This window comes from Elephas maximus, chromosome 2 (genome assembly GCF_024166365.1).
Source record: "Elephas maximus indicus isolate mEleMax1 chromosome 2, mEleMax1 primary haplotype, whole genome shotgun sequence".
Lineage (NCBI taxonomy): Eukaryota > Metazoa > Chordata > Mammalia > Proboscidea > Elephantidae > Elephas > Elephas maximus.
Genome location: NC_064820.1, coordinates 55,869,330 through 55,896,021, shown reverse-complemented (window position 1 = coordinate 55,896,021; position 26,692 = coordinate 55,869,330). Strand labels below are relative to the sequence as shown.

Genomic DNA, 26,692 nt, shown 5'->3' with positions numbered 1-26,692 from the left:
CAACCCTGTGTCTGGCTGACTTCAATTTGCTAGTCTGCTTGACAAGAACCTATTGTTTGATGGCTTCGGTATAGTTATATACAGAATGGGGCCCTTTGAAGACAGATTTTAAACACATTTGTCTTCATTATCTAGTGCTGCTATGACAGAAATACCACAAGTGGATGGCTTTAACAAACAGGAACTTATTTGGTCACAGTTTAGGAGGCTAAAAGTCCTAACTCAAGGTTCCAGCTCTAGGGAAACGCTTTCTTTCTCTGCTTGCTCTGGAGGAAGATCCTTGTCTCTTTGACCTCCTGCTCCTGGGTGATCTTCATGTGGCCTGGCATCCCTCTCTCCCATCTCTCTTCTGCTTGCTTGTTTAATCTCTTTTATATTTCAAAAGAGATTGACTCAAGATACACCTACCCTAACCGTGCCTCATTAACATAACAAAAACAACCCATTTCCAAATGGGATTAAACCACGGGCACAGAGGTTAGGATTTGTAACACATATTTTGTGGGCACATAATTCAATTCATAACAACATCTAAAACAATTTCCTGAACTTTCAGATACAGAAACTGGAGTCTAGATGGAATCAGTGATCCAAGACCACACAATTACAAAATGATCACTTTGAGTAATTTTATCAGTTTAGGTATGCTTTTCTTTTAGGATGAAATATAGAACAGGTATCTCCAAAGGGGAATTTTTAGATAACATTTAGGGGAAATAAAGCTAATTTTAAATTTTTAACCCAATACATTTAAAAATTAAATCTACTCTTTCCAATATAATGCATACTCTTAATTTTTAGGAACTAGTGAAATTTTAGCTTTTCTTGTGGGGAACAACTTCGCATTTTTCAGGCTAAGTGCTCTTTATAAAAGAAGTAAACACTATATACATCATTTTTGCTTTTTCTTTAACAGTGTATATTTATCAGAGGCCATTGGCATTGTAATAATTTGAAATAAGCAATTTTAAAAGAACATCAAATGTTAGGGTGCTTCCAAATAGAACTTCATGACTCGTTCAGTGCTGATTATCCTCATGGAATATTTAAAATATCCCACAGTAAGGGGGGAATAATTCTGAAGTACCTAGGTCACAACAGATGCTTTGGTCATATTTTATAAAAGGACAAGAGTAAAAAGCTCACACCACTGTATTTTTACCAAGGACTCAAGCCTAAATATATATTAGGAAATAGCACTTCATTTTTGTTTCAAATTTCCTAATGGCTAAATGCAGAGCACTGTTAAAAATGTATATGTATTATTCCTGAATAGTATAAAAGCACTTCCTGTAAAGAAAACTGTTTTCAAGACTGCTCTCAGATATCAGCTGTACTGCATAATGTCAGTTTTTAAGGAGGAAAATTACAATTGCATCATTTGTTATCAAGGTGAAAGTAAAAACATCAATTTGCTGTGATAGATAGAAGGGATAGAGTCAAACATGGCATGTTAATTGTAAATATCATGGTTTCTTACAAGGAAGAACTACACGGAAATCCCCCTTCAAGCTAATGAAGGATAATTTGAAGCAAAAAATGTCTGTCACTTATTGAGAGTAGTTCTAGTTACTGGTTTAGGATCTATTAGCAATTATAAAACATTATGTCACAAAACTCAGAGTGAAATGTATGTTTTCAAAACTTAGCGTTACACTTACCTCTCGTTTTTTATTGCCACTATTTAAAACCAAGGATGTATTTTCACTCTGAAGTTCCGCCCGTACAGTAAGATTTAAGCTGGAAAAATGTGCCTGAAAAGCAAACAGGATTTTTGTTTTTTTAATATTGTGCTAATCACAATGAGAGCTTGTCATGTTCGAACTGTTGCATTTTTAAAGCTAGAATTTTCCTGAGAGATTAAAAATACTGGTTTTGTTAACTTTACAAACAAAACTGATGGCATCAAATGATGAATGTGTACCCACCCTTCCTCCTTGGCCCCAAATCCTCACTTAGATTCTTGTTACAGAATGGAAAAAAAAAATTCTGAATAATTTCTACTCATATTTACCCTTGGGGAAACACAGAAACAAACAAACAAACACCTTATGCCTACCTCCTTTGGTAGCTACACTCTGGTAATGGGATTTAGTCGGTGCTTATTCATGACTAATGAAATTATTAATACTCAACAATTCTTGACTTACAAAGTAGCAATTTAATATGATCAAGCCTAAAAATGGAAATGTCATATGATCAACTAAATACTTCCCAAAGAGAGAAACAAATAATACAAAATACAATGGGCTAAGTTTTAAAAGAGTTTATTGTCAGACAGATTTGGTTTTATCCAAGGGTTAAAACATATCCTCCAAAACATATTTCTATGGAATAAAAGTCTATTATAACCCTCTGAATCCATAAAATATGTGAGCTCTATCTATTTTTTTTTTTCTATCCTTTGTTAATGGGGTCATTTGATACCACCAGTTTGGAAGTGTTTCTTTATCACTGTAAGGGGACCCTGGAGATAACTTAGCCACTAACAGATCAGAAGAAACGTGGCTCACATAGCTGGTGAAACAGAGCTGGGGCTGGAACCCCGTTATCCTGCACTTCTGTCTTGTGTTCCTTCTATAGCAGCACTCTGCTTTGCACATACTAAGTGGGAAAGAAATGTTTCTTTATTTGATTGAATATTTGCATAGAACAATGCAGTCACTTACTTTTATAAAAGTTGGTTTCCATAAGGTAAGTGAAACATTCACTTGGCTCACATCAGAAGGCATCAGATTACATGTGATGGCAGCAAATTTACATGTACTACAGTCCTGTTTAAACGCCCAGAGGTACATATTAGTATTCTTGCCATTTGATAAAAAAAATTATATTAGAATATTTAAGATAATTACTTCTAGGTCTATATTGACTTCATTTGCATGGAAAACTTGAGATAAAATTAGCATTATCTTATATATCTGAATTTACCAGAATTGTGCCTCGTTTGAGATCTTCAGATTTGAATATAATCGTTTTCTTCCCAGAATTGATTCCAAGAGGATCCTGAAGGCTATTGGGTCTGCAGTTTGCATTCTAAGAAATGAAAATATTTCTTTGATCAGGTAAGGCCAGATGTCAGAAGGGAAAATGTCTTGGTGCAACAGTGTGAAAAATCTGTGAATGACAGCTATCGCCACATATTAAATATTTATCTTGGGTGTGAAGTATGGAGGAGGCTCTCAGGCACTAGTGGATGTTAAAATGCTGTGTTTATAGGATAGCTGGTCCTTGGATTGTTTCTCCAGGCTTAATCTAATGCAGTTTTTGCTTCTCCTAGGATTATCTACATCTTTGATTAAAGGTAATAAGAACAAAGGTTCATAAGTAGTATGAAAAGTACGATTTTTTTTTTCTCTCTAGATTTTCACAAACCTACTTTTTTGGATTAGAGAGAAATTCTAAGAGGTGCATCTTTTTATTGCCTTTAGGCTGGTGCAGAAAATATTTATATGATTATAAGCCAACTACCACTGTTGCTATTTCTTGATTTTTGAGAATAACATTTGTTAAAAAAAATCCATGAAAAGAAGACAGATCATTAAATGATGAAATCATTCATGCATTAATTCAATACTTACTGTGCTTTTTAATGTTTCAGGCACTAAACAACAAAGATTAACTACCATACAGACTCATTCAGGGCTACAGGTAAAAGGAGGTGGGATATTGCTATTGTTTGGGGTGAGCGAACAATATTGTACCTCTTATTTTTCATGGGGGAGGTCATTGGCCATGCTGAGACCTCAGGCCTACATAAAAGGTCACCCTTTCTGGGGTTATATTAACGGGTTTTTTTCTAGTAGGGGAGATGGTTGGAACAGGACGATCACGGAATTAAGCGAGTATCAAAAGACAAAACAGTGGTGGCGTAGTGGTTAAGGGCTATGGCTGCTAACCAAAAGGCTGGCGCTTTGAATCCACCAGGCACTACCTTAGAAACCCTATGGGGCAGTTCTACTCTGTCCTATAGAGTTGCAATGAGTCAGAATCGACTTGACGGCAATGGTTTTATTATTATTATTTTTAAAGACAAAATACCATTCTCATGAACTTCTGGGTATAGACTGAAGAAGACTATTTAGGAGCTATGAACAAGTTCTGGTGAAATAAGTAGATTAAAAAAAAAAAAAAAGACGGGGATTCTGTAAGCAATGTTTGTGTACAGGTGGATGCACTAACAGATCTCTTCAGTTGATATATATATATAAGGGCTTTAATATGATTGTTACCGCAAATTGCGGGTTTGAGCCACCTGCCGGAAAGCCAATATTGAGACAAGAGGAGGTAAGCAGTAAGAAGGCTTTATTGAATACTGGTATTCAAGAGACAGAAGGGGTTAAATTCCTCCCAAATTCTGTGTACCCTAAAGGGCTGATGGGAGGGTTTTATATGGGGAAGATCAGGGTTACCTAATGTTTTGAGCACATAGTCCACACATCACAAAACAACTACAAAAACTCTTTATTAAACTAAAGATAAACATGTCAGGCAAACGGACTCTAATCAGTATACTTGTAACAGGCTGAAAAACTCACATAAGAATCTCTCGGCTAGTGGAGCTGTTTTGCCAAGTCCACTGTGGCTGAGATAGGGAGCAAGAAAGAAAACCTTCCTGTCGGTTTGCAGGCTGAAGGCCATTTCTCAAGAGAACAAAGAAAGAAGAAAAGAGACCAAGGCCACAGGAGCTGAGATAGCTCCACACCCCTTTGGAAGAGACCGGTGCAGCTGGTGAAAAAAATGTTTAGAGATTACTTAGAACATCGTTATGGCGTTAGTCATGTCAAGCTGTCAATCACCTATTTTGAATGGGGGGAAAACGTGTTGTAAGGTATTAGGGTGTTTGTTATCTTTAAGAGTGGAACAGGCTGCTCAGGTATATTTCAAGCAGAGCCTGCACCATTTTCCAGGGACTAAAGGTTAATCACAGCTTTACTAAAACGAACGAGAAAATATATTGTCTCTAATATTAAAACACTAAAGAAAATGCATTTTCACTACTTCATGATTATCACTCCAACTTGTATAACTTGTACATATAATTAAAATGGTTTAAAATCTTTCTCTGAGGTTGTCTCAAATACCTAAACGTTTCAAAACACAATGAGTAAGGGGAATATATACTATGCCTCTCTATACCCATTTATCTGTACGAAAATGTCTTCATCTTTGTGGCTGTAAAACAGGTACTGGTCTTCCAGTTAGCAACTATTTTATGCACATCTTTGTGCTTTTTTTTTTTTTTGTGCTTAGGATCAATTAAGAAGCCTCTTCAGAGTTGTTTGGACGTGCTAAACAAATGAAAGTTGTTACAAATATTTCAGTCATATGTCAACAGTCAAGAGTCTAAAACCTACTAAATAACCAGTGGAAATTATTAGCATGATTTTTATTTTCTAATGCCTCTCTAACTTTGGTAAAACTCTTTATCTCAAATGGAGTGGGGAACAAGAAGGACTAAGCTTTAAAGGCAAGGTGAAAAAAGACAACTCTCATGCCATAATTTTAAGGCACAGATAACTTACATCAGAAGATGACCATCCAGTTGGGTACAGCACAGGGTAACCATCTGATGTCAAATTGGGGAATGAAATTGACAACTTAAGTTCTGGCATTGGGAAATGTCCACTTTTTCTAATCTGCAGGAAAAAAGAAAAAAAAAAATGTAATCCATTCTCTCTCTTTCAATAACATCCTTTTGGTTTTATGTAGGACTTTGTTTCTTAATTGAAGAATTGAGATGTGTAATAGGAGCCCTGATGTACAGTGGTTAAGTACTCAGTTGCTGACTGAAAGGTCAGTGGTTCAAACCCACCAGTTGCTCCACAAGAGAAAAATGTGGCAGTCAGCTTCCTTAAAGAGTGCAGTCTTGGAAACCCTATAGGGAAGTTCTACTCTGTCCTATATGGTCACTATGAGTTCAAATCTACTCGACAGCAACGGACTTTTGGTTTTACGCTGTGTAATATTTTGAATCCCATAATGAATGTAGACAATTTATAGTGCTGTATAGACAATAAAGAGCCCTGGTGGTGCAGTAGTTAAAGATTTCAACTGCTAACCAAAAGGTCAGTGGTTCAAAACCACCAGCAGCTCCACAGGAAAAAGATGCGACAGCCTGCATCCTTAAAGATTTATGGTCTTGAAAACCCTATGAGGTCTTTACGGGTCGGAAATAACTCAATGTGACTGTGGGTTTGGTTTGGGGTGGGTATAGAGAATTGGAAGGAGCACTGGTGATGCAGTGGTTAAGCACTCAGCTGCTAAATGAAAAGTCGGCAGTTCAAACCCACCAGCAGCTCCTAAGGAGAAAGGTGTAGCAGTCTACTTCTGTAAAGATTACAGCCTTGGAAACCCTCTAGGGAAGTTCTACTTTGTCCTGTAGGGCCACTATGAGTTGGAATTGACTCCACAGCAATGGGTTTGGGGTTTTTTGGTGTAGAGAATTGGCATAATTAAATCAGCAAAAAAAAAAAAAACCCTGACTATTTAGTGGTTAGTGATCATATTGTTCCCTTATCCCCTACTCCCAAAATAGGACTGGGAGTAGGGGAAATCAGAATTGAATATTTTTTTCCCTTAGTATGTATGCCCTTAGGAGCCCTGGTGGCACAGTAGTTAGCCCCACAGCTGCTAACCAAAGGTTGGCAATTGGAACCCATCAGATAGATCCCGGATAAAAGCAGAGAATACCAGAAAGATGTTTACCTGTGTTTCATTGACTATGCAAAGGCATTCGACTGTGTTGATTATAACAAATTATGGATAACATTGTGAAGGATGGGAATTCCAGGACACTTAATTGTGTTCATGAAGAGCCTGTACATAGATCAAGAGGCAGTTGTTTGAACAGAACAAGGAGATACTATGTGGTTTAAAGCCAGGAAAGGTGTGCATCAAGATTGTATCCTTTCACCATACTTATTCAATCCACATGCTGTGCAAATAATCTGAGAAGCTGGACTATATGAAAAATAGGGCATCAGGATTGGAGAAAGACTCATTAACAACCTGTGTTATGCAGATGACACAACCTTGCTTGCTTAAAGTGAAGATGACTTGAAGCACTTACTGATGAAGATAAAAGACCACAGCCTTCAGTATGGATTACACCTCAGCAAAGAAAACAAAAATCCTCACAACTGGACCAATAAGTGACATCATGATAAACTGAGAAAAGACTGAAGTTGTCAAGGATTTTATTTTATTTGGATTCACAATCAACTCCCATGGAAGCAGCGGCCAAGAAATCAAATGACATATTGCATTGGGCAAATCTGCTACAAAAGGCCTCTCTGAAATGTTAAAAAGCAAAGATGTCACTTTAAGGACTAAGGTGTGCCTGACTCAAGCTATATTGTTTTCAATTGCATCAGACATATGGGAAAGCTGGACAATGAATAAGGAAGACCAAAGAAGGATTGATGCCTTTGAGTTATGGTGTTGGCGAAGAACAGTGAATATGCCATGGACTACGAAAAGAACAAATAAATCTGTCTTGGAAGAAGTACAGACAGAATGCTCCATAGAGGCAAGGATGGCGAGACTTCATTTCCCATACTTCGGACATGTTATCAGGAGGGACTAGTCCCTGGAGGACATCAGGCTGGTAAAGCAGAGGGTCAGCAAAAGAGAGGAAGACCCTCAAGGAGATGTACTGATTCAGTGGCTCCAACAATGAGCTCACACGTAACAACGACTGTGAGAATGGCGCAGGACCCGGCAGTGTTTCATTCTGTTGTGCGTAGGGTCATTATGAGTTGGAACCAACAGGGCTGCACCTAACAACAACAACAATGTCTAGGATATCAATCTTTATGCATTCCATTTCATTTTTGATGACTTCCAATTTTTCTAGATTCATACTTCATATATTCCACGTTCTGATTACGAATGGATGGTTGCAGCTGTTAGTTTTCATTTTGAGTCCTGCCTCATTAGTAAATGAAGGTCCTGAAAGCTCGACTGCATCCACATCATCAAGATCAATTCTACATTGAGTTGGCAGCTCTTCCCCAGTCATATTTTGAGGGCCTTTCAACCTGAGTGGCTCATTTCCCGGCACTGTATCAGGCAGTGTTCTGATGCTATTCAGAAGGTTTTCACCATTCAGTTTCTTAGAAGTAGATTGCCAGATCCTTCTTCCTAGTTTGTCTTAGTCTGGAAGCTCAGCTGAAACCTGTCCACCATAAGTGACCTTGCTAGTATTTGAAATACATAGCTTCCAGCAATACAGCAACATGCAAGCAACCACAGTACGACAAACTGACATAGGAATGGTGGTTTATAGGTATTTTATGGATAGTTACTATTTGATCATAGTTCATTTGCTTATGAAGTCAATTTAATTAATTGTGTCTATGAGGTCTTTAAATGGCTTCAAAGTATAATTATCAATAATTTAAATAAAATTATTTTAGAATAGTGAAATTATAAAGAAAATGTTTTGAAAAACAGAGATCAGATGTCAAAACATGTTTCTATGTGTCTGTTAATACTTTTATCTAATTTATAAATATACAAATAATTCCTTTATGATATTAAGTTAGAGACAATTCCTTACCAAGTAGAAGATGTTAATCTCATTTCCAATGTCCTCAGTAGAATTAATACTTTCAGGGACCGTTTCATTGGCCGCAATTGAAATATGGTATTCACTTGCAGAGCTTAGAAAGAATTAATTGAAAGAAGAAAAATAAAATACACCAAAGCTTAACTTTTATTTGACTTCATTTGCTTTTGCTTTCTTCATAGCTTGTAATCCCACAAAAATTACTTACGGAAGTTTCAGATCAAGAGTTAATGCATCTACCCTTAAGACCTAAAATGAAATCTTTGAGGAGGGAGAGAAGGGTTATATAGTTTAGTTTAACAATTGCTGATGCTTCTTTGGTCCTAAGTATTAAAATATGTGCATTAAAAAAAAACAAAACCGTTATTGTTACCAAGTGAAAAGTGAAACGTTTCCATGAATTCACTCATATTATTTACGGTGAGTGAATAATCATGCAAAAACTTGGTATTTTTAGTAGTGCCAAATTTTAAATAGATTTTTTAAAAAAGTATCTCTTCACAACTTAAAGTTTTATATTTACTGCTAAACTTAAAAATTCAATCTTCTCCACGTTGTTTGGATGAAATTGGTAGAATGAAATATAATACAAACATATTCTTAGGCCACGCTTCAGCCAAGAGAAGATAAACAAAAAAATTTTGAAATTTTTTGCCAAAATTTGATTTTAAGTGAACGGAAAATTTTGGGGAAAAATCAAGGATCCAACAGAAGTGCAGACAGTAAAATAGAAAACAGCCAATGGAAAGTAAAACCAAGAAATACAAGCAAAATCTATGTGTCTATCCTATAATCCTCTCATTTTTATGCCTTGCCAGGAGTAAAGTGTAACTAGCCCCTCACATTCTAGGTTATTTTGTGAGCTAGCTCTCACACTTTAGGGTGCGTGAGAATCCCCAGCAGGAGCTCTTTAACACAGATTGCTGAGCCCCACTCCCAGAGTTTCTGATTCAGAAGGTCTGGGGTAAGGCCTGAGAATTTGTATCTCTAACAAGTTCCCAGCTCCTGCCAATGCTATTGACCAGGGACCAAACTTCAAGAACCACTGAGTTAGCAGCAAGTCATCAAGGTCAAAGTGCTCTTTCCTCTTACCTGTAAAACTGTAGTCCAACTTCATATTTCACAGGGATAGAAATGTTTACCTCATTGTCAGAAAGGGCTTCAGGAGGTTCTTCACTGTCACTAGAAAATAACAAACACATTCACGACAAATCATCAAACTATTGACTCTCCGGAGACATTTCTAAGCATTGGAACAAGAAGCCTATCGATGCAACTAAATAAAAGCACAAAAGAGTAGAATTCCTGATTTTTCAATCATAGTGGTAGGAATGGGGTAGGGTAGAGGTGGGTCTTGTTAAAAGTTCCCAAAGTGACTGCAAAGTGGCACAAGAGCTGATAATAACACTGACTTAGTCCAATGTTTTTCAAACTTCTGTGAAAATAATGGTAAGAATCTCTGGGACAATTGTTAAAATACACAGATTGTTGAACCTCTCTCACAGAAGTGTGGACTTAGTAGGTTTGAGTCAGGTCCCAGGAATTTGTGTTTTTAACATAAATCACCCCCAGGTGATATTTAAAAAATATATATATTATATTGTGTTTTAGGTGAAAGTTTACACAGCAAATTGGATTCCCATTCAACAATCCCATGGCAATGGTTACGGCCCCACAAAGTGTCAGCACTCTCACCATTTCCACCCCACCTGCTCATTTCCATCCATTCAGTTTTCCTGCCACACCTTGCCTTCTCATATTTGCTTTTGGGTAAATGTTGACCTTTGGTCTCCTATAGTTGATTACCTAAAGGAGCACATTCCTCACAGGTGTTATTGTTTACTTTATAGGTCAATGTATTATTTGGCTGAAAGCTGACCTCTGGGAGTGGCTTCAGTTCCATGTTAAAAGGGTATCTTAGGGCATAGTCTTGGGGGGTTCCTCTAGTCTCTATCAGTCAAGTCTGGTCTTTTTATGGCTTCGAGCTTTGTTCTACATCTTTGTCCCATTCTAACGAGGACCTTCTATTGTGTCTCTGATCAGAATGGTAGGTGGTGGTAGCCAGGTACCATCTAATTCTTCTGGTCTCAGGCTAGAAGAGGTTGTAGTTTGCATTAATCCTGTGGATTAATTTCTTCTTGAGTCTTTGGTTTCCTTCACTCTCTTTTGCTCCGGACGGAAAGAGACGAATAGTTGTATCTTGGATGGCTGCTCGCAAGCTTTTAAGACCTCAGATGCTACTCACCAAACTAAGATGTAGAACGTTATTTGTATGAACTAAGTGATGCCAATTGACCTCGTTGTCCTATGAGACTATGGTCCTGAGCCTTCAAACCCTGTAAATCAATCCCACAAGGTGTTCGGATATGACTAGGAAGTATCCCTAACTGTGCCCCCATGTGCTATATTGTATATATAAACATACATGCAGAACATTCAAACATGTATACACATATGCCCACAAATATACATGTATGTGCATGCTTGGTAGAGGGTCAGCGAAAGAGAGAAAGACCCTCAAAGTGGTGGATTGACATGGTGACTGCAATGATAGGCTCAAGCATAGCAATGATTGTGAAGATGGCATTGGACCAGCCAGTCTTTTGTTCTGTTATACATAGGGTTGCTATGAGTCGGAACCAACTCGATGGCACCTAACAACAACAAGCACACACGTACTCCCATACGCCTTCCATACCTGTATAGCGTACATATCTACCCACTCACATATTTTTGTTTGTTATTACTGTTGTTGCAAAGTTGTATGTTATATATTTACCATAGTTGATCTTTATTCTTGCGTACCTCTCAGTGTCTTCATTCACCTTGATCAAGTTGAGCTGATTTCTCACATATTGTGTATTGCCTTTCCCATCACCAGAATTAACACGTCTACCTAGTAGGTGATTCCCACTCCTTTCCTCTCCCATCCCTGGTAACCATTAAAGGGTGTTGCTTTCTGTGTGTATGCCTATTCTTGACTTTTTATAAAAGTGCTATCAAGGAATATTTGTCCTTTCGTGTTTGACTTATTTCACTCAACATAATGTCCTCCAGTTTTCTCCATGTTATGTTTTGTGGACTTATCTTTGGTCTTTATTGGTGCATAATATTCTACTGTATGTATGTACCACAATTTGTTTATTTGTGTTTGGTAGTGTATTTATGCCAAAAATTAGGACCCCTAGCTTTCTCACTGTTATCTTCCAAGAACTTTAGAGTTTTAACTTTAATATTTAGATCTTTGATCCATTTTGAGTTAGTTTTTGTGTATGAAGTGACGTATAGATCCTGTTTCGATTCTGTGCAAATGGATATCCAGTTTTGGCAACACCATTTCTTAGAGATACTGTCTCTTTCTTTTTGAATAGACTTCGACACTTTGTTGAAGATTATTTACTTCAACAAAGTAAATGATGGATGGATTTACTTCTGGGTTCTCAGACTTGACCCTTTAATCATTATATAATGCCCTTTTTGTCCCTTATAATGGATTTTAACTTAAAGTCTATTTTATCCAAAAGTATTATTGCTATTTCTGCCTTCTTTTGGTTACTGTTTGTTTGATATATTTTTTCCATCCCTTGATTTTTAACTTATTTATGTCTATGGTGTGTCTCTTATAGACAACATATTGAAGGATCATGTTTTTTTAATCCATTCTGCCACTCTCTGTCTCTTGGCTGACGTATTTAATTCATTTACATTCAGTGTGATTAACAATAAGTATGAATTTATTGCTGTCATTTTGTTATACTTTTTTTTGTGTGTGATGTTAACGGTTTCTTTGTTCCTCTTAATTTTCTGGGCTGAGTTCTTTTTTGTATATGGATTTTCTTTTCTTATTGTTTATTGTTGTTGTTTTTGTGTTTCTTTTTGATTTTCTTCTTTTTTATTTTGGTGAGTAGATTTATTAATTTTCTTTGTGGTTACTCTGAAGTTTACCTTTATCATTTTAAATTTAAAACAGCCTGTTATATCTTGAAATCACCTTGACTTCCTCTCCGTATGAAAGTTCTATAGCTACACTTTTTTTTTCTCCCTTTTTGTTTTGAAGTTGTTGTCATTTACAGCTTAACATCTCTGGTTCCTCATAGTCAGTTTTGTAGCTTTGTTTTACTCTTGTGAAGTCTTAGTCTGAGTTGGTATTTGCGTGATGCAGTCATGTGCCTTTATCTCAGGTTACTGTTTGATGTCACTGGTTCTCTATCTAAAGGACTCCCTTTAATACTTCTTGTAAGGCTGGTCTGGGTTTTACAAATTTTTTAAATGTCTGTTTATCTGGGACTATCTTAACTTTTGCCATCATTTTTGAAGGACAATTTTGCAGGATATATGATTTTTGGTTGGCAATTCTTTTCTTTCAGGATTTTATATATGTCATCCCATTGCCTTCTTGCCTGCATGGTTTGTGATGAGAAATCAGTGCTTAGTCTTATCGGTGCCTCTTTGTAAATTATATTTCATTTTTCATGAGCTGCTTTCAGAATTCTTTGTCTTCGGTTTTGAAAAGTTTGACTATGATATGATATGTCTTGATTAATTTCTTTTGGGATCAGTCCTGTATAGGGGTTTGTTGGGCTTCTTGGATGGATACCTTCTCATTTTTCACAATATTTGGGGAGTTTTCTGGAAGTGTATGTTCAAAAATTCTCTCTGTACTTTTTTTTTTCTCCTTCTCTTCTGGAATTTCTATCATATTCAAATTATTCCTCTTGATAGTGTCCCACATAACTCTTAAGATTTCTTCATTCTTTTTTCCAATTCTTCCTCAGATTAGTGTCAAGAGATTTGTCCTCTATTTTGCTGATTCTTTCTTCCATTGTATTCAATTCTGCTTCTGTGTCCTTCCATAGTATTATCTATTTATTGTTAATCTTCTGAATTTCTAGTTGTTGTTTTTGGATGGCTTGTAATTGTCTATTGAGTATGTCATTTTGTTCTTGTATTGTTTTCCAGACTTCTAGGGGGTGTGTGTGTGTGTGTGTGTGTGTGTATGTCTGTGTTTTCCTTAATCTCTTTGAGGATCCTAAGTATAAATCTTTTGAATTCCTTCTCTGGTAGGTCTATTGTCATATCTTCCTCAGGAATGTTTTCTTTCCTTTTATTTTGCTCACTTTTTAGAACCAGCTTATCTTGTTTCTTCATATGATTGTTATTGTCTGCTGAGGCATTATTTTATTTATTTATATATTTATTGATTGATTGTATGTTTGTTTTGCCCTGGTTTTTGTTTTGTTTTGTTATATCAGAGAGGGCAAGACAGGCATGCTTCACTGATCACTGGTCCTAAATATTGAGTACTTGCCACCTATCACTGGACAGGTGTGGTGTCAACAGGTGGTTGGCAGAGTGGGCATGTGCCTCTGTCAGTCATCTGTCTAGTGGCACAGGAGTGTATGCTCCCTCTTGCTGGGTGGGTGGGGTGGCTGGGAGGGTGAAGGGCAGGGTGGATGCACACCACTTTCAGTTGTCTGTCCTGTGCTGCCACTTGCCAGGTAGGTGAGATGGTGGGTGAGGGGGTGACAGGTAGGGCCAGTGGTACAGGAGCACAGACTGCTGCTTGCTTTGTGGATGGGGAGGTGGGGGGGGTGGCATGAGGGGTGGAGACTCCTCTTCATTTGCAGGCAGGTTGGGGCTGGGTAGGGGGGAGGGAGGGGCTCATCCTGTGATCCTTGGGCAGGCAGGGTGCTGGGGGTGCTCATGCTGCTAGTCATCAGGAAGGCAAGGGGAAGGGGGAGTGTACTACTCTGGTCACCAGGTGTGAGTGCTGGTGTACTCCCTGTCAGCTGTAGCCAGCAATTGCGACCTGGCCCCAACCAAATGCAAGGAGGGGTGGTCTGCCTAGAGTCTGGTCAGATGTGGGACTTCCTGCTGACACTCTACAGATCTACTACTCCTTGTGCACCACCCACCCTAATGGTCAGGGACTGCCAGTGTTGTGTGATCCTATCTCTGGTTCCTGTCTCCATCCCTGCTCTGTGGTAGCCAGGATCCCCGGAGCTCTTGCCTGCCTTCCTGTACTTTCCCTTCTTAAGTCCAGCTCATATTCTGCTCATCTTGCTTCACTCCGGGTTTGTTTACACAGTTTCTCTGTCTCCTACTGGGGATTCCATGAAGTTGCCTTCCCATGCTCTTCACCCAGGGTTGTTGCTTGCTTTATCTCAAGACAGCCATAATAAGCCAGGCTGGCTGCCAGGGAACCTCCAATCCATAACTCTCCTCATTCACTGCTTTCATTCAGTTTCCCCTTCCATTCGGTGTTTGATTTAGTTCTTCATCCTTCCTTTTGATGCTCAGGGTTCCAGGATTGTCATCTGTATCTGCTTCACTTGGTTTCTCAGGCTTTTGCTGTAGGAGGACGACATGGTTTGTCTAAGCTGCCATCTTGGGTCTTCCTCAGGTGATTCTTATTTATTTGTTTGTTACAAATGAGGATCTTGTAAGAGAGACCAGGCAGGGGTCACAGAGGTGAGAGTAAATTTAAAATCTTCTATCTTCTCATTCAATATTCTTTCAATACTGAATACTTGATGTTGATATTATTTGCTAAGCACTTATTTATTTCCCTGATTTTAGTAATCATTTCAATTATTTACTATGTCTACATATACATATGGGTATATAAAAAAAAATTTTTTTTTCTTTTTTTTTTATACACATGTATGCATATATACATATCTCACACTCCCCTTAGTAAAACATACACACACACACACACACACAGATACGTACGAGTGTCATAATGATTACAAACACTGGCTCTGGGGCCAGATAAGTGGATTATTCTTGGGTACTGACACTCTTTGGGCAAGTTATTTAATTTCTCTGTCCCTTAGTTTCCTCATTTATAAAATGAGGATTTTATGATTAAATGATTAATAATCGATCATTAAATGTGTAATAAGTATAAAGTGCTTAAAACTGTGCCTGAGACATAGAAAATGCCCAATACGCTTTTTTGATGTCATTATTATTATGACCCCTTGCCCTCCACCAAGTGACCAAATCTTAGCATAGTGATTCACAGACTGGGCAATGAGGACCTTTGATGGTTCTGCTTATTCCCAAGCATATAAAGTGGGCAACATCAGCAATAAGACAGGGAAAGCAGCATCCTGCCTTGGGCTATAAGTATTTGCATGACTGTGTTCTTCATATGAATGGCTCCCTTCTTTACCACTCATTCCTCACTGCAGCCAAATTAATTTTCCTAAGAAGTAGCTTTGTACATATGACATCTTCCCTCAAAAACTTTTCTGGCTCCTCTGGCCTGCTCAATTCAGACAAAAATGCTTCATTCTGACATTCATTATCCCCTCATAACACTGTAGGATGCATTATCCCCCTTTCCCTCCCACTACTCCTTTATGTATCCTCTATATTTCACTACCATGGATTACTCAATATTCTCCAAATAGATCCTCTATTGTTCTACCTTTGTGTTTCTGCTCACGCTATATATTTTGCCTGAAATGCTCCATCTAGTCCTACCCACCAACCTCCCTGTTTTTGAAATGATACCCATCCTTAAAAGTCCTTCCCAATTTTAATCTTGATAAAAAAATTAAGCTTTCTTAAATTCTCACTGCCAAGCAGATATAAATTCACCTTTCATTAAGTATCTCTGACACAGTTTATATTCCTCTAACAGGTTTTCCTTATTCTATCCTTTTTTTTTATCCTGTATTACAATAATTTATACTAGTCTCAACAACCTACTATAACATTCACAATATGAGGTAGCTCATTACCATATTAATCTTTATATTCTCTACAGTGATTAATCCAATACCTTGTCCATAGTTGAGGTCAAATAAGTATTTGTTGAGTTTAATTGAATTGAATTGAGCATACAGAATTCATCCCCCCATTCATTCATTTGTCCATTTATTCATTCACTCTATATTTATTTAGTGCTTATTATTTGTCAGGGACCATGCCAGTTGCTGGGGAATAAAGAACAAAATAAAGAGCTTGATTTCAAAGAGCCTATGGTCCAGTGGATAAATACTCTTAGAGGCAGGTTAAGTCACTATTTCAATTTCCTTATTAGCATTTTCCTGATTTAATCCTGATCAGAAGATTTGACTGATTTGAATACAATTTATTAAACTACAAAAGATCATCATTAAACTTTAAATCCATCTAAAAAAAAAAATTTTTTTTTTTTTTTAATGATTCAGTTGACCTTATGGGCAGCCAGTATAAGCTTTTAATTAGCAGGGCCTGTGACATTTTAAATGAATTTAAATGCAATTTGGCAGAAAATAAGTGATATGTGATTATACTATATTCTATAGCTCATGGAACCAATAATTTAATCTATTTAGGTATATTATTCTATTAACTAAAATTTTCTTTATTTTGCTAATTACTGATAGGGATGTTTTTGTGAAGCAAAGTGGTTCATTGCCTTCCATTTCTACTGATCCCATACAATCTGTAGGAAGCTACCAGTGAGTCTATAAGCAAAATATTCTAATGAAAGGAATTATATATTTATATATATACACACACACACAAATACATTCATGTGCACACATAAACCAACCTTGTTGCAGTTAAATGAATGATGACATTTTCCATGAGATAAGATGCGTTAAACTGAAATACTATTTTGAAAGTCACCTTTGAAATAAAAATACAAATCTTTAGTAACGTGAAAAAGAAAACATTGACTTTGATTAAAATATTTAATTTATATAAGCAATATTACTTAAACTCAGAATGTAAAGCTGTTTAAGAATTATTATCTTACAAAATAAAACCTCATCACATCTGAAAACAGACATAACAAAAAAGATACATGTACTTTTGAAATGTAAATACGCAATAAGCATATTAATATTGATATTACCTATTAATATTGAATTTAAACACTTTATCTAAAAATTAAAAAGAATTATTTATACTAATCATAAACTATTACCATGAAGGCACACCCTGTTTATCTTATTTATCTTATGAAATTACCATAATTAGAATCAATATACAAATATTGTGATATATTGATGTTACTGTATCATAATGTTACCGTTGTAATTATGAATCATTGTTTTTGTTGGTTGCCATCAAGTCAATTCCAACTCACTGAGACCCCATGTGTGCAGAGTAGAACTGCTCCATAGGATTTTCAAGGCTATGACCTTTCAGAAGCAGGTTGCCAGGCCTGTCTTCCTAGGTGCCCCTGCTTAGGTTCCAACTGCCAACCTTTTGGCTAGTAGTAGAGAGTTTAACCATTTGTGCCACCCAGGAATTAGTCATGATTAAAGTCTCTTTAATTTGGAAACTGCAAGTATTTTCTTCTCTCACATATATTTTGAGTTTCATAAGAAAAACAAAAAAATAAACTTTAAACCCCCAAAGAATTCTTGTAAGAATCTGCAGTCTTTCCAGTTTTCTTCTTGCTTTGAAATATAACCACAATTCCAATAGTAGCTTTACCACATGGGTCTGAACTACAATAGAAAAGGTTGAAATTGCCCAATTCTCTCAGAGAGCTCCTTTTCCACCTCCTGCCTTTCGTATGCTCCCTGACTGGCTTGGGCATATAAGTCTTTGCATTTCTGATAAGACTTTACACCTAGGGGTAGACACTAGCAGAGAAGTGGGGCTGATGAAGCTGCCTATTGCATATGGCCCTGACCCTGAAGATTTAAACCGCAAATTTAGATCTTGAAACCAAAGTGTAAAGCCCATGTTGGTATTACTTGCAAACTATCTTTCCATTTCTATACCAAAACCAATTGCCGTCTAGTCGATTTCAACTTGTAGTGACCCTAAGACCCTAAAGGACAGAGTAGAACCACTCCCTAGGGTTTCCAAAGCTGTAAATCTTTACAGAAGCAGACTGCCACATCTTTCTTCCACTGAGCAGGCTGGTGGGTTCAAACCACCGACCTTCTGGTTAGTAGCTGAGCACTTAAACCACTGTGTCACCAGGGCTTCTTTCCCATTTACATTGTGATGATGTAAGAGACACTTTGGTTTAAGCTTTTACCGTAAGCAGCAGGGATTTGGTGAAGAAAGGAAGAAATAGTTATCAAACTATTAAGATTACAATTAATGTTTTTCATGATTCAAATATAACTCTAGGTATGTCAATGCTCTTAAAGAAATGGAGAAAATTCCATGGTGAATTAAAGTGGTCAAAGGAAGGTGCAGACATGAGTTGAGAATCCTTATTTCCATGTATATAAAAAAAAATAGGGAATAATGGGTGTACTTTTGCAAATGTGAGAGTGCGTTTTATAGATGTGTAGGAAAGAAATGGGCTCAAACATAGTAACGACAGCGAGGATGGTACAGGACCAAGCAGCATTTTGTTCTGTTGTTCATAGGGTTGCTGTGAGTCAGAACCAACTCAACAGCACCTAACAACAACGACAGGGAAGAAATACAATTCCATAGGAATTTGAGATAGTCAAGAAATTAAACAATAAGGTGAGGTGCCGAAAGTAAACTGGTACCTCTAGTTATTTTCAAAAAGCAAAATGGACATAGGAGAGACTTAGTGAGTTTAATGGGAATGGCTGTGATCTGTGGTTAGCTTCCTGGATCACTAGTAACCATGTCAAGTGCTATAAGGAGAAAGTCCTTTTCAAGTTCTCGCTTGCTAAAAGAAGAGCTGAAATATTTCACTATAGATATATGAATCCACCATTCCCAGACCATCCAAACCACTGTTTATCAGGTGATTGTCTATTTAAGATGTGTGGTAAAGATGTCAGGGATCTGTTCTGAAGCCTTATATAATATTTTAATGTAATAACGTTGAAATAAATATGTGGAACTGTGTTTTGGTAAGTCTAAGTCAATAAGTAAACTATCTTCTTACCGTAATCGTTTTGATTAATTAAATATTTCCTTCAGCTCAATAGTAAATAGAGATGCAAATATTCACACTGAAAAGCAACCATCAATGAAAATGCATGCAAATATGTTGTTGTCACTGAGTGAGATAATTACTCTCTGCTCTTCACGGAAACAAATGTTATCTTTAAAAAGAGATGAAAGGGCTCTCCTCACTGCTAGTCAACATTGTACTGAAGTTCTATCCAGGGCAATTAAGCAAGAATCAGAAATAAAAAGGATACAGATAGGAAAAGATGCCTCTATCTGCAAATGATAGGCTGTTGTATACATCTTAAGGAATGAACTAGAAAAAAAAAAAAGTAGTGCTAATAAATAACTTCAGCAAAGTTGAAGATTACAAGACCAATACATACTGTTGTTATTGTTGTTAGATGCCATCAAGTGAATTCCAGCTCATAGTGAGCCTACAGGACAGGGTAATACTGTCCCATAGGGTTTCCAAGGAGCAGGTGTTGGATTTGAACTGCTGACCTTTTGGTTAGCAGCCTGAGCTCTTAAACACTGCACAACCGGAGCTCCCAATATACACTAGCAATAAAAATTTATTTTTAATTACTTTCATAAATGGTTTGTAGTTTTCAGGGTATATGTTTTGCACTCCTTTTTTAAAATTTATTCTTAAGTTCTTTAATCTTTTTGATGCTATTGTAAATGGAATTATTTTCTTAAATTCATTTTCAAAATTTTTTTATTGCAATACTAGCAATAAAAAGAAATGCAAAACTTGTACCCTGAAAACTACAAACCATTTATGAAAGTAACTAAAAAAGACCTAAGTAAATGGAAAGACATCCCACAGGAAGACATCATATTCATAGATCAGAAGACTTAATATCATTAAGGTGGCAATACGGTTGAAATTGGTCTACAGATTCCTTGCAACCTCTATCAAAAATCTCACTTGGCTTTTTTGTAGAAATGGATAACTGATCCTAAAATTCACATGGCAATGCAAGGGATCCAAAATAGCCAAAACAATTTTGAAAAAGAACAAAGTTAGAGGACTCACCCTTCCAAGCAATTACCGAAGCTACAATAATCAAGACAGTATGGGACTGGCATAAAACTTGATAAGCACGTCAAAGGAATAGAACTGAGAGTCCAGAAATAAACCCTCCGACTTGACAGCACTGTTTTTTTTTTTATTTACAATCAGGAAACCCTGGTGGTGTAGTGGTGAACTGCTACAGCTGCTAACCAAAAGGTCGGCAGTTTGAATCCACCAGGTGCTCCTCGGAAACTCTTTGGGGCAGTTCTATTCTGTCCTATAGGGTCGCTATGAGTCAGCCTCGACTCAATGGCAATGGGTGAGGTTTTTCTGGTATTTACAATCAACTGATTTTTGATAATGTGCCAGGATTAGTCTTTTCAAAAAATGGTACTGGGACAAGTGAATATTCACATGCAAAGAATATAGTTGTTTTTTTTTCTTAGAGCATAAGCAAAAAGTACACCAAAATGAATTATAGACCTAAAATTAAGAGCTGAAGCCATAAAACTCTTAGAAGAAAACACAGGAGTAAATCTTTATGACCTTGGGTTTGGCAAAGCCTTCTTAGATACATCAATAGCATAAGTGACAGAAGAAAAAATAGATAAATTGGACATCATAACAAAAAGAACCTGTTGTGCTTCAAAAGACACCATCAAGAAAGTGATGACAATCCACAGGATGGTAGAAAATAGTTGCAAAACATGTATCTGATAATGACTAGACCACAGAATATATAAAGAACTCTTACAACTCAATAATAAAACAGATAGCTCAATTAAAAAATGGGCAAAGTTTCTGAGTGGACCTTTCTCCAAAGAATACACATGACCACTAAGCACATGAAAAGGTGTTCAACATCACCAGTTATTTGGAATACACAAATGAGAAAGATGATGAGATACTTCACACCTGATAGAACGCCTATAGTAAAAAAGACAGACAACAATTGAAGAAATTGGAACCCTCATACATATATATAAAAGGAAAAATAGTTTGGCAGTTTCCCAACACATTAAGCGACACATGACCCAGCCATTCCACTCCTAGAGTTTTATACAAGACAATTGAAAATCTATTTTCACACTAAAACTTGTACATGAATATTCACAGCAGTATTATTCATAGTATCCAAAAGTAAAAACAATCCAAATGTCCATCAACTGATGAATGGGCAACAAATAAAATGTGACATGGCCCTACAATGGAATGTTATTCAGCAATAAAAAGGAATGAAGGACTTCTTCTATATGCTTCAACAGACATAACTCTTGAAAACATTGTGCTAAGTGCTAGAAACCAGTGACAAAAATCCACATATTGTATTATTGCATTTGTGTGAGATGTCCAGAACTGGCAAATCCATAGAGACAGAAAGTAGATTAGTGGCTGCCTATGACAGTAGGGGGAGGAGGCACAGTGTGGAAAAAAAGGAAGTGACTGGTAATAACACAGGATTTCTTTCTGGGGTAATAAAAATATTCTAAAATGTATTGTGAGGATAGTTATTTAATTCTATGACTATACTAAAAACCACTGATTTGTAAACTTTAAATGGGTGAATTGTATGGTATGTAAATTTTATCTCAATAAAGCTGTTAAAAAAGGAAAAAAGAAAGATCTTCTAACCCAACCCATTAAAAACAGTATTTCTTTTTCTTACAGTTTAGAAAAGCCTACTACATAGAAGATTCTCCATGATCAGAATTTCACAGCTCCATTTTATTAGATAAATTACCCAGTATAAATTTTTATTTTGTCCTTGGCATTTGAGTTTGACTTATGAAACAACTGGCTTTGACTCCAAGCTGTCAGAATTTTGAACTTAACCTTCTTCATCTATATCACCCTAAACTACTATTAAAAAATATTAGGAAAATTTAAATATTTGCCTTTGAGAATATTACTTTTTGTATCCACATTTCCATATGCATTTAGTATATATAATCTGCTCACCTCTTCTCCTCTTCTCAGGAAAGGATATCCAACTTTACATGTGATATTATGATTGGATTCACAACTGTCTTTTTGAATAGCCTAGAAAGAAAAGTAGAAAGAATTAGAGCAAACAAGCAGGCTGCCTATTTGACTTTAGTTTTCTAGAATTTTCCTAGCTGTGCCTCAGTGCCTTGCCAAAATTAGTTACTTAATTTAGTTGGGAGAGTCACAGTATCCTGGGATCACATGTCCCAAGGCCCATGGAAACCCTAATACATCAGTTAGGTTAAGGATGACTGAAGGGCAAAGCACATCATACTATCCTGCCTAAATCCTTCCTTGTACAACAGAAGTACTTACTTTACAAGGAAATTGTGGTGGCTGGAGGGAAGAATCCACATATACTGGATGACACATGGGAAGCCCACAATGACTGTCAGTCATTAGAGGAGTTTAGTCTAATGGGTAAGAGCATGGGCTCTGAGCTGGACCCACCCTCTCCCCCATCCTATTGCCTTCCAGTCAATTTCGACTCATAGTGAACCTAGAGGACAGAGTAGAACTGTCCCATAGGGTTTCCAAGGCTATAATCTTTATGGAAGCAGATTGCCACATCTTTCTCCAACCACCAACTTTACAGTTAGCAGCCAAGCACTTAACTACTGTGCCACCAGGACTCCTTGAACTGGAACCACCAGGAGTTAAATCCTGACTCCACCACATTTAACTTCTTTCTTGCCAAGATTCCTCACCTCTCTGGTCCTGATTTTCTGTCAAGTGGGGTTAGTTCTACCCTATTTTATCAAACTTAAGATCCCATTGAATGTGAAACACATTATTTTATGTACTAAAAGAAAGAAAAAAAAAAGTAATACCCCCAAATGTAAAATGCAATTACAGAGATGTGAAAAAAGGCTTATTTTAGAATGTCTGCAATACAGTAATACCTACTTACAAAAGGATTAATGAGAATTAAATAAATGGAGACCTTTGACTACTGCCCGGCATATAATACAACTCAAGAAAGGCTAGTTATCATTATTATTGGTACATTGTTATTATTAATTAAAGTAGAGAAGACACACTGTCGATGTTATGGCTCTGCCCCTGCCAAGGCCATTAAGTCAGCGCAAGGGGAATGCAGGCAATGATTTTTAATAACTTCCCTTTCCAGAGAAAAATTTGATGGCAATATTTTCCAAATATTACTTTGTACATTTGCATTTACAATATTCTTGATCGAATAAAAATATGTGGCAGTAATATATAACATTTTTTCAAACCAGTCATTATGTCCCTTAACAATACTCTAACAAATGGAGAGAAATATTAGTGAAAACTCTGAATTTACAGTAACTGGACAATAGATTTTTAATATTACATATAATAATTGTATTGACTCTTAATATGAATCCTGTGTATAATCAATCCATATAAGTGTATTTGGAATTTTACCTCAAGATGTTTCATTCAGATATTAGAATAAAAGCAAAGTTTAAATTTGGAAATGCTAATTGTGCCTGGACTTAGCATTTTATAAAAAATATACTCTATTGCCAAAATGACAAAAAGCTTCTTTTATGAATAAGACACAGTTATTTAAGACATTTTGCCAATATATTTTGCATAGAAAGGAGGAAATGGTATTTTGATTTTTCTCTGTGTAAATTTCGTTCAACAGTTGTGTTACTCTCTACACCTCTGTTAAACTGTTAGGGCTTTGATTGTTAGGTTTATTTTTTTCCTTGACTCAAGTTTCAGTTTCAGCTGTTTACGAACTCTGTGAAATATACAGTTTTGAAACATCACCAATTCTTTCTCATATTGAGTCCAAGAGACATAAATCTCCAAAGGAAAAAAATGCAAGATGAAAGCTTAGAGGAAAGTTGGGTACTTTCACCATTACAAAAAACCCAAACCAAACCCTTTGCCGTCGAGTTGATTCTAACTCATAGCAACCCTACGGGACAGAGTAGAACTGCCCCATAGGGTTTCCAAGAAGCACATGGTGGATTTGAAATGCTGACCTTTTGGTTAGCAGCCATGGCACTTAGCCACTCTGCCACCAGGGTTTCCTTTAGTAAGTATTAGTTTTGTACAAAATACTTTCTATTCTTCTAAAGTCAATATAATGGAAACATTTAGTTGGCAGTATGAAAAGTAGCTTCAAAACTGATTGTTAGAAGAGTAAATAACTGAACAACTAAAAGTTTACCTCAATTCCTGAAAAAATTAGGTTTGGAGAATAGTTCGTGATTGTTCTGGTGTTATACGCACTGTCCTTTTTATTTTTCACTGTTAGGCTAACGTTGAACTTATCATTGTGGGACTTGACGATCAACAGGCCCTTTTCTATAGTGGATACATCTAGGCCAAGGTCTGAGATACATTTTTCCTTGTTTCCACAATCTTTGGCAAAGGGAATCTGAAATGGTCACAGAAAATTATTTTTCAAAATTCAGTTAAGCAGTATTGAAAAATTACCTATGAATCTGTATAACAGAAATTACACATTGCCAAAATAAACTAAGCAACTTATAAAGAGAATAGATTTCACTGCAGAAATTCTAAGGAGTTTTATACTGGCTTCTGTAATTTATAGTGGAGAAAAACAAACTTTTACTTTTGGATATACATTCTTCTAGACCCTTAAAGATTGCACTGTTTTCATAGACTTTTTTCTATTGGCCTTAATTTGCCAATGTAGAATAACTTCCAAAAATCAAATCAAGTGCTCTAATCTTTAAGTAAGTCAGATAACACTTTAACACTTAACTCCAATTATGTGCTTTTCTATTAAAAATGATCACAATCCGATAGCTACGAATGTAATGGAGATCGGTTAAAAGGGGCAGAGAATGGTCAAGCTGTTCTTGTCCTCGACTTGTCTTTTTCATTATACCTGTCTCCCATTTCCAACCCATCACCAAGAACTGTCCACTCTAATCCTCTTCTAAATATCTCTCAAATCCTTTCATTCCTCTCCATTTCCACTGCCACCTCTCTGGTCCAGGCATCCTCATTTCCTCCCAGAACTAAAGGGACATCCTCCTCTCTAGTCTCCTGTATCTAATCTTGTTTCCCTCCAATCATTGTCCACATTGTAGCTGAAGAAATCCTTTAAAAAAACACAGATCCAGTCCTATTACTGAATCAATTAAAACCTTTAATAGTATTCTACTATTCTTTAAAAAGTTTAAAATCTGTAAAGGATAAAAGCAAACTCCCAAATGACCTGGCCTCTGCCTGTGCCTTGGCCTCATCTCACATCACCTTCCCGCCTTGTCTTTAGCTGTAGCCATACTGGTGAGTTTAGTTTCTTTTATGCCTCAGGACCTTCACACATACCATTCTTCTGCCTGGAACACTGCTGCCCCAACTCCTCTAAATACGATGGAAAAATCATCCTATCATCCAACTTTCAAATGAAATGTCATTACCCCAGGAGATCACTTCTTGACTTCCTAGTCTAGGTAGAAGCTCCATTGTTGTTGTTAGGTGCTAATGAGTTGGTTCTGACTCAGTGATCCCATGCACAATGGAATGAAACATTGCTTGGCTCTGCACCAAACTTGCAATCATTGCTATGCTTGAGCCCATTGTTAAAGCCACTGTGTCAGTCAGTCTCATTGAGGGTCTTCCTCTTTTTTGAAAACCCTCTACCAAGCATGATGTCCTTTTCCAGGGACTGGTTTCTCCTGATAAAATATCCAAAGTACATGAGACAAAAATCTCACCATCCTTGCTTCTAAGGAGCATTCTGGCTGTATGTCTTCCAAGACAAAGTTGTTCATTTGTCTGGCAGTTCATGGTATATTCAATATTCTTTGCCAACACCATAATTCAAAGGCATCAGTTCTTCTTCAGTCTTCCTTATTCACATGCATACGAGGTGATTGAAAATACCATGGCTTGAGTCAGATGCACCTTAATCCTCAAAATGACATCTTTGCTTTTTTTTTTTTAAATAATTTTTATTGTGCTTTAAATGAAAGTTTACAAATCGTCAGTCTCTCACACAAAAACCCATATACACCTTGCCACACACTCCCGATTACTCTCCCCCTAATGACACAGCCCGCTCTCTCCCTCCACTCTCTCTTTTCGTGTCCATTTCACCAGCTTCTAACCCCCCCCACCCTCTCATCTCCCCTCCAGGCAGGAGATGCCAACATAGTCTCAAGTGTCCACCTGATTCAAGAAGCTCACTCCTCACCAGCATCCCTCTCCAAACCATTGTCCAGTCCAATCCATGTCTGAAGGGTTGGCTTCGGGCGTGGTTCCTGTCCTGGGCCAACAGAAGGTCTGGGGGC

General features: G+C 36.9%; 1 protein-coding gene across 1 annotated transcript in view; it reads right to left on the bottom strand.

Moving 5' to 3' along the window:
• The window catches only part of ITGA1 (integrin subunit alpha 1), a 229,158-nt gene that overhangs the window by 11,266 nt on the left and 191,200 nt on the right, over positions 1 to 26,692 (bottom strand). The window contains exons 19-27 of the mRNA XM_049863571.1: positions 24,595 to 24,804; positions 22,398 to 22,478; positions 17,127 to 17,203; positions 9,665 to 9,754; positions 8,564 to 8,666; positions 5,526 to 5,639; positions 2,932 to 3,036; positions 2,670 to 2,774; positions 1,662 to 1,754 (exon numbers count right to left, since the gene is read on the bottom strand). Of these exons, the coding sequence (XP_049719528.1) occupies positions 1,662 to 1,754; positions 2,670 to 2,774; positions 2,932 to 3,036; positions 5,526 to 5,639; positions 8,564 to 8,666; positions 9,665 to 9,754; positions 17,127 to 17,203; positions 22,398 to 22,478; positions 24,595 to 24,804 (978 nt within the window). The remainder of the gene's footprint in view (positions 1 to 1,661; positions 1,755 to 2,669; positions 2,775 to 2,931; positions 3,037 to 5,525; positions 5,640 to 8,563; positions 8,667 to 9,664; positions 9,755 to 17,126; positions 17,204 to 22,397; positions 22,479 to 24,594; positions 24,805 to 26,692) is intronic.